This window comes from Helianthus annuus, chromosome 4, assembly GCF_002127325.2.
Source record: "Helianthus annuus cultivar XRQ/B chromosome 4, HanXRQr2.0-SUNRISE, whole genome shotgun sequence".
Taxonomy (NCBI): domain Eukaryota; kingdom Viridiplantae; phylum Streptophyta; class Magnoliopsida; order Asterales; family Asteraceae; genus Helianthus; species Helianthus annuus.
Genome location: NC_035436.2, coordinates 177,783,147 through 177,792,538, shown reverse-complemented (window position 1 = coordinate 177,792,538; position 9,392 = coordinate 177,783,147). Strand labels below are relative to the sequence as shown.

The window sequence follows — 9,392 nt, the reverse complement described above, 5'->3', positions numbered from 1 at the left end:
TGGTACGTTATTAAAGAAAAAACACACAATTTTTTCATAGATTAGTTACTAAAGCCCAACTGTTTTTTTTTTATTAAATGCAAATTTAAATCACTATGGATCACTAGAGTATATTCATGTCACTAATAAAACCATCCGATCTAATAACTCCCCTCTCAAATGGTTTGATTCTCATTTCTAAAAACTAAATTAAACTATTAATGAAACGAATATATACCCATACTATTTTAAGATTAAGATTCGTGATATATATTTATAGAAAACGACAAACCAACGGTATTACTTAAATAGCTTTTGAATTGATACGAAAGTATATTTAAATTAGTTAAAATAAAATGTTAAAATGTAATTCGAATTTTCATGTACCTATTAAAACAATCTAACACATAGAGATTAGACATAACCAATTTTGAACAAGGAAATTTAAAAATACATATATATATATATATATATATATATATATATAGGTAGAGGATCCTGTAAAAAGTGTGAGAAGTGTGAGAAGTGTATTATAACACTATATATAATATTATATAACACCATATAAACACCGTATAACAATATGTAACACCATATAATACCATATAACACTTTGTAACACTATATATCATTATATAACAAATATAACACTATAGGTTGTCTGATAGCATGTCTATGATAGATGTATAGTGTTATATTTGTTATATAATGATATATAGTGTTACAAAGTGTTATATGGTATTATATGGTGTTACATATTGTTATACGGTGTTTATATGGTATTATATAGTATTATATATAGTGTTATAATACACTTCTCACACTTCTCACGCTTTAGGCCCTTTTTACACTATCCTTACCCTATATATATATATATATATATATATATATATATATTAACTTCAATAGATTAGGCAGTCACATAACCACTTATCACACTCACTTATCCTTTTTTACAATATTTTTAAAAACATACCTGACAACGAACCTATTGTCTTACTAGTTCACTGGTTAGACCAGATTTAAAAAACCGAATGAAATCGTATATCGTATATTATATATAAATAAATAAAACTAAAAGTGTATACATATGTCTAATCAAAAATGAAATTTGAAAATACTTTATATTTTGGCGTGAACTTGTAGTTGAATAAACAAACTAGATGACTAACGGGGTGTTTGGGATTGAGATTGAAAATGGCTTATTAATTTATTCCATCCATAAATCATGTGGAAAAACCTCAAATCCTAGCGTTTGAAAATGAGTTATTGGCTTTTTTAAAAGGCAATAAGCCATTTTCAAACTAAATCCCAAACACACTCTAAAATAGATAAAATATGTAGTCTCGAATACTAAATAGAAAAGAAAATGAGATTTTGAAGAATAAATTTCTAAAAATCAGTTGGACTGGTTCCATGCCCGGTTCCTAATATGACCGGCCGGTATCATCAAAGCATTAGGTATTTTTATTTATGTTTACGTTTTTAAAACTCACACTACCTTAAACAAACGTCTAAATTTAAACCAATGTTTATCATACAACTAGAAGCTTCAACTGTTTAAAAAAATACTTTTACTATACACCTTAATACCGTTAAACTAGAATCCATTTTGATATGAGCATGAGTACTATCTCAACATCAAAGTTATCTACCACTGTATTGAAGGTCACTTATCAATACACACCATTAAGCATCAAGTTAAAATTTGCTTTCGAGTCTCAATCATTCCAATGCTATAAATACCCAGAAGCTTGTGTTGTGCTCCACCATGCAAATTCAACTCATATGTGTTCTTATATTAACATAACTAATTCATAATTCACAAACCAGCCACCCTCTCTCTCTCACACAAAAATGATGATGTGCCTAAAAGCTCAGGCAGTTATGCAAATGCCCACCGGAGGAACCGACTTATCGTTTTCGCGACACCACCGTCCACACATGGAGAAAGCAGTGGTTGTGATGGGCGCTACAGGCACCGGAAAATCAAGGCTTTCGATCGACCTTGCCACCCGTTTTTCGGCAGAGATAATAAACTCAGATAAGATTCAGATGTATGAAGGGTTAGATATCGCCACCAATAAAGTCACTGAAGAAGAGTGTCGTGGCGTCCCTCACCATCTTCTCGGAATAGTTGATCCTGAATCCGACTTCAACGCGGATAACTTCGTCAGCAGCGCTTCGCTCGCCATGAAGTCTATTGTGGGGAGACGGAAGCTGCCGATAATCGCGGGTGGTTCGAATTCGTTTATTGAAGCATTGGTTGACGATGAGAATTATGAGTTCCGATCAAGGTATTGTTACAGATTCAGGCCATGTTTAGCTTAGCTTTTCAAAACAATTTATAACTTTTTAAAAAAGTTAATAACTCACAATGAAGTGAGTTATTAACTTTTATACTCAGAAAATAGTTTTATCCAAACGGTTTTAACTTTTTAAAAAGTGAATAAAGTCGCTCTCAAACACCCCCACAGTCTTAAGATTCACTAGTTATTATTTTATTTACCAAATGGACCTTAAAGAGCTAAAGAATATATTATGTGACACTTTTAGTCCTTTAGGTATATAACAATTGCATTTTTATCCTTAATTTTCATTAAATACACAAATCATCCTTTACATTTAGTGTGTCTCACACATTTTGTCTTTTCCACTAACAGATGTTGATAATGTCAATAGGTACGACGTGTGTTTCTTGTGGGTTGACGTTGCAATGCTAGTGCTTGAACAATTCGTATCTGACCGTGTTGATCGAATGGTGGCTGCCGGGATGGTAGAAGAAGTCAGAAACATGTACAGTCCTAAAACTGACTACTCGAAGGGGATTCGCAGAGCAATCGGGGTTCCAGAATTTGATTCGTATTTTCGTGCTGAGTATTCATCTTCCACTAATCCAAAAACTCGCGCACTATTATTAGAAAAAGCCATTAATGATACAAAGATTAATACATGTAAGCTGGCACGTAAGCAAATCGAGAAAATTCACAGACTAAAAGACGTTAAAGGGTGGAAAATTCATCGGCTAGATGCCACCGAAGTTTTGCAAAAAAAGGGTACAGAAGCAGACAAGGCGTGGGAGGAGCTGGTGGTTGGACCTGCGTCACTAATCGTAAAAGATTTTCGTTTGAGCATTGATCATTATCGCGATTTTGCCACCACGACGGAGATCAAGGACATAGGAATTAGAGAGGGTGAACTGGGGGTAGCGATGGCAACGGCAACTTAGTAGACATGGGAAGAACCACGTTAACAAGTTATAACTTATAAAGTTAACTTTGGTGTATGCAAAGTTTTGAATAGATAAGCATATATGGTAGCTAAGAGATTTTACAATTTTCCCCTTAAAGATTTGTTTTCTTTTTGAGTAAACGGTCAAAATGATCATTGAGGTTTGGTCATTTTTTGCACTTTAATTCAAAATTCAAACCTTTTGAATCTGGGTCTCTGTGGTTTCAATTTTGTTGCCATTTTTATCCAAAATCTGGTCAGATTTTTCAGTTAACATCCAGTTTTTCTGTCTTTTTCATCCCTTTTAATGAAGGACAAAATTGTCAATTTTTTTTTAATTTGTCATAATAAAACGTTAAAAGACCATTTTACCCTTCATTAAAAGAGAGAAAAAAGACAGAAAAGCTAGATGTTAACTGAAAAATCTTACCAGATTTTGATTTTGGATGAAAATGACAACAAAATTGAAACCACACGGACCCAAATTCAAAAGGTTTAAGTTTTGGACTAAAGTGGCAAAAGTGAACAAATCTCATGGACCGTTTTGGCAGATTACTCTTTCTTTTTGTTTTGTTTTTTGTTTTTTTAACATGCATTAGTGTATCCTGTTGTAGAATATGGTAAAGTATGTTTAAACGGGGGACTAAAAGAATAATGTTGAATGATACTTGTATCTTTATATAATTCATGAGCTTATAGTAGCAATGTAGCATAACTTTTAGCAAGTGATTCCAAGATCAAAAGAACAATATACCCTTATATATAAAATATATATGTGATAAATAAAAAGGTTTATTTTTTACGATGTATAGGAAATTTTTTGGACAACTGATTACATTTATTTTATGGTTAAGTTGATGTAGTTACAAATATTTACTTAATAGTTATATAGAAAATTCAAAATTTTATTCTTTTTAATTTGATAAAATTACACTTTTCGTTAGTTATATAGAAATTTAGACCATTTTTTAAATCGCTAAAACGGAACCGTATCAATATCAAACCAGTCAAACATATCAATTTGCTTTGGTTTGGATGATTCAGTTGATTTTAACTGGTCACGTTAGAGTAAACTGCTAAAATCGTCCCTATGGTTTGACTCAAATTGCTAAATCAGTCCAAAATCAATTTTTTTTGCTAAAACAGTCCCTGAGCCTAGTTTCTGTTGCTATTTTAGTCTAATAAATTAACACCGTTAGAACCTCCGTTAATGAATGGGTAAAACTGCTAAATTCGTCCCTGAGGTTTGATTCAAGTTGCTAGATCAGTCCAAAATCAGGTTTTTTGAATTTGTTAATTATAAACTTATTTAGGTATATAATTTTTCTAGACTTGCATTAGTTTTTTGAATTTGTTAATTATAAACTTATTTAGATTATAAACTTATTTAGGTATATAATTTTTCTAGACTTGCATTAATTTTTTGAATTTGTTAATTATAAACTTATTTAGATCATTAATTTTTTGAATTTGTTAATTATAAACTTATTTAGATTATAAACTTATTTAGGTATATAAATCATTAATATACCTAAATAAGTTTATAATCTACATAAGTTTATAATTAAGAAATTCAAAAAATTAATGCAAGTCTAGAAAAATTATATACCTAAGTAAGTTTATAATTAACAAATTCAAAAAACTTGATTTTGGACTGATCTAGCAACTTGAATTAAATCTCAGGGACGAATTTAGCAGTTTTACCCATTCATTAACGGAGGTTCTAACGGTGTTAATTTATTGGACTGAAATAGCAACAGAAACTAGGCTCAGGGACTGTTTTAGCAAAAAAAGTTGATTTTGGACTGATCTAGCAATTTGAGTAAAACCTCATGAATGATTTTAGCAGTTTACTCGTCACGTTATTGAGGTAATACCGTACAAAATGGAGAAATGTGTTATGTGATTTATTATTGGGTTGGATTTCATTTTATTATTGCCTTGATTGATACTACTTAATTTCAAACTACATTTAGAGCTTGACAACAATTTTAATAGGAAGAAAATAAATCAAATGACTTGTTTAACATGTAAAAGCTAACAAATAAAGAAGTAAATATCTTAATTGAGCAAATAAATATAAGTTAAAAACTTACAACTAAAATTATATGTTTAAAAAATAAATAAAAAGGATGAAAATAATAAAAGAAATGTAAAGTAAATAAAAGAAAAGAAAAATAAAGAAAATAAACTAATGGTTAAAGTGTTAAGGGTGAAATCGAGTGGTGGAAAGTGCTTGAGTTCTCAAATGAGGCTTAAGTTCGATCTCTATTAACTGTAAGTGAGGTGGTAAGGTTTATCCACTTTGGTGGGGTTTCTGATCGGGGTCACGGGTTCGAGCCTGGCAGTCGGGATTAAGTTTCCACGAGTTGCGAGAAAGGACTCTGCATTGCACTCTCCCTCATTCGAACCCAGGTGGCTGTGCTTCTGATAAAAAGGGTTGAAGCGCAGTTGGTAGTGGGTTTCCAATCGATCTACATCTTTCAAAAAAAGATATATTATATACACACGTATATTAAAATAACATTTTAAAAGGTTCGATCCAGTGTTTATTGAAATCGTGCATCTAAATTTCCAGGTCTTTCTCAATTAATTGATAGATTACTTCCACTAAAATTCAGGCATGTACACGTGTTGCGTTAGAAACATTCACACATACACACATATTTAAAGAATTATAAGGACCGTATAAATATTTGTATATTTTGTATTAATATCACAACGTTCATGTAACCACTTATCCAACTCTTTTTCTAAATCCCACGTACAAGTAAATTATACTATTCTTTACCTATAATTTACTATATATTTTTTAACTTTCTCACACACAATATGAGGTAGTGTCATTAAACTAATAGTGGCTTAACTTTTTATATGGGAAAATTATATCAGGTAAATATTTTAAAGCAAATCTTTTTCAAACTTTGAATATTTTTCTCTATCAAACGATACACAAGGTGAAACTTCAAATATTTTTCCCTATCAAATGACAAAATATAATCCATACAACTCACTTTCATAAGATGGTACATATTCTAGTCTAGCTCTACAAAATCAATGCCATAGGAAACAATCCTATCAACCACATCAACTATCCATTGGTGCAATGCCATCACAGTCAATATTCCATGTTAGTTGTACAAAGGTGATGTCTGAATCCATTCTTGCAAAGGTTCTGGGTTGATGATCTTTTTAGCGTTTACCTATCAATACCATGCTCAAAGATTCTAGTTTATATGCAAAAAGGGATGCAAATGATGCACCTATCTACTCCTTTTAGTTGTACCTCTAGCAACAACTTTTAAAGGAACCCATAAGATCAAAACATGAACATAATCTAGCATCCAATTTTACAAATAAGTAAATAACCCACAAGTAGTTAACATGCACGACAATCGTAATAAATATCCGAAAGTGGGATATTTGTCCGCTTGTCAGACTGATATCAACTCTAAAGAAAAGCTTCAAACGTTAGACGCATAAAGGTCTGTATTCTTCTTATCATACCATAGTCAAGATTCGTATTTAGTTGTGCGATATAGATGCCTGAATTCATGAATTCATTGGACAAAGGTTGCAGGGCGATGGTTTTGACCTATCAATTTCAACTCGGGACCATTGATTACTTTTGATCCATGAATCTCTTTTCAACCTTACAAGACACACCACTTCGAATAAGGTCAAAACCTCAACTCACAACCTTCAAAGCTGATTTTGGCATTCATTTTACAGCTAGATCAAGAATCTAGGCAACATACATAACAAATAAAGTTCTTTACTTGATTTACAAACCTTACAAACCCAAATTAACACCATCAAAGACCTGCATACAAAATTTCAAAACCAAATTTACAATAACATAAACAAACTATGCTTGCGTAGTTGCGTACATGACAAGGACCACTATATCCAGTCTTTTGTTGATAGAATACACCCCACAAAGAAAGAGAATTTATAGCCTACTAGTCCAACAAACAAAGTCATATTCACGTTGCCGCAAAAAGGGCGATTAGAAACAATGGAACAAACCTAATAGCATCACATCCTCTCTTTATAAGAAAGAATATAAACGACATTGAGAAAGTTGTGCGCTTTGAATCAATTCCGTTTTTTCCCAATCTTTGATGTTAAAATTGTATTCCGTTACAGGGAAGTAAAACACACACATGCACAGACGTGTGTGTTATGTATATATTTTGATGTTATAACGAGGGATATTGCAGTAATGAAGTCTATAGGATAAACAGTAGGTAGTGAACAAACTTTCACTTTAAATGGATAAAAACAAGAGAAAGAAAGTATATGACATGAAAGATATAAACTTTTCTGCATAGATTTTAAATGCATTATAAAGTGAAGAACGAAGTTAATCAAGTCCATCCGAGAAAACGGTTTCGGGCCGGTATCGTTTATTTATTTGTTTTAGTTAGTAATGGGTCAAAACTGTTTATTGTTTATGTTTATGTATTTGGGCCGGAGGCCATGTCTAGTGGGTCGAACATAATAGTCCAGTAGGTTAAGTTATGTTGGAGAACAAGCGGGCTGGGCCGAACTCTTTGAATCGGTACGTCTGCATAACCGCACGAGCGGTTATGAGGGAAACGTCATCTCCCTTCATGAAACGTTGTGACTGATCAAGGACGTACCCTTTCACTGCATATATATTCGGCCGCAACCCTTGTTCCAGAAGTAAGTTCTGTATTTGCAAGTTATTATTATTCAAGTTCAAGTTCGATTCAAGTATTGTTCGATTAGTTTGTTTTCATTCAGAAAGTTTCAGTTTGTTCAATTCATAATGATGTATTGTGATTACTGTGGGTCGTTTGAAAACGATTGTGTATGCGGTCCCAACTCCGTCCGTTCCGAATGGTCCTGGGTTTCCGATGACGATGATACTGTAATGCCCATAAAATTAAAATCATTATTCTAGAAATAAAAAAGAATAATAGTAATTTATAAATTAACCACTAGAAAACCCTAATTAAGACACCCAAGTAATTCTGCACTAACCCTAAAATTTTCATAACAATCGGAATCAGGATCAGGGCCCCTAAAACTCAGGGGGGGATAAACCCTAGTTGGTAATATCTTAACAGTTTTTACGTGGGAGCTAAGTTTCAGTCGAAACCAACTCAGCAAGGCTAGCTGGACACGTACCTACCCTACCCTAAAAATGACATCTCAGGCGAGTAGCGGGAGATTCCCCGAATTCTTCCGCGACACGCGGGAGATGCAAATTTTCAGTATAAATAGAGGGCCTTGGGACTTGAATCTGGGAGTTGAAACGACGAGAAAACTCTCTCTGTAGGCTGAGATATCGTCTAAACAGTCCAACAAACACACACCGATCTCGAATTGCTGCCGCAATCAGGGTAATAACTCGATCGCTATTACGATTCAACGTCCGATCGATTATAACTATCCAACGATTGTCCGAGTGCTGCTCAAATTGAGCTTATACTTTGATTATTCGTCGTGATTTCGACTTGAATATTTGAGTGCTGTTCGAATTCGGACTATGCTCTGCTATTCGTTGTGAATCCGATTGAATTGTTAAGTATTGCACTTGTTAATCATTGTGAGGGTTTGATCTCGTGAATTGACGTAAATGCTGTATTAAGTTACTAACCTAGTTGTGTGCATGTTATTTAAATTAGGTTAAAAGATTAATCAGTAGTCTAAACTCTGCCCATATAAATCTAAAATATTAGCACAAGGTAGCTTCACTTTGGAGTTATTAAGGTACGGATCCTTACCCCACTCTTTATTGCTTCATATTCAAATTGTTATAAAACCCCTAAATTACTATATCTATTAAAAACTCCTCACGTCTTTGATTATCGATTCATTTGACAGTCCGTTCGATTTTTATCCTAATCATTTGATTTAGCTTTCATATCATGCGATAGTATTATGTTATACTCATTATCGCATGTTCCAATATATGTTCCGTTTTGTTATGAAAATAAGTTTTACAAGTTGTGTGAATAAGACCATTTGTACTCTGATACCCTGAGTATCGCTTCTCGTGGAGTGTCCCACGAGCATGTTGTTGTGGCATCAACATCATGTGCTCCATCCGTGACGGAGAGATCAGTTCACGGCGTCTCTTAAGTACAAGTGTGGTACATAAGGCTATTAGGAGGCGTATGGATCGATCCTAGAATTTAAGTATAAGGAGG

The 9,392-nt window shown here is 33.0% G+C and overlaps 1 protein-coding gene across 1 annotated transcript; it reads left to right on the top strand.

Moving 5' to 3' along the window:
* The first annotated feature begins 1,769 nt into the window (after nt 1-1,769).
* On the top strand, nt 1,770-3,416 carry LOC110927578 (adenylate isopentenyltransferase 3, chloroplastic). The gene is made up of 2 exons (XM_022171128.2): nt 1,770-2,276; nt 2,662-3,416. Exons 1-2 carry the CDS (start codon nt 1,837-1,839, stop codon nt 3,206-3,208), a joined length of 987 nt encoding a protein of 328 aa, XP_022026820.1. The 5' UTR covers nt 1,770-1,836; the 3' UTR covers nt 3,209-3,416.
* Nucleotides 3,417-9,392: the final 5,976 nt, after the last annotated feature.

What these genes read in the sequence shown, in the direction of transcription:
- LOC110927578 (XM_022171128.2), top strand. Translation starts at nt 1,837, where the DNA reads ATGATGATGTGCCTAAAAGCTCAGGCAGTTATGCAAATGCCCACCGGA. An exon ending in AATTATGAGTTCCGATCAAG is followed by an intron (nt 2,277 to 2,661) that starts GTATTGTTACAG and finishes TAATGTCAATAG; the next exon opens with GTACGACGTGTGTTTCTTGT.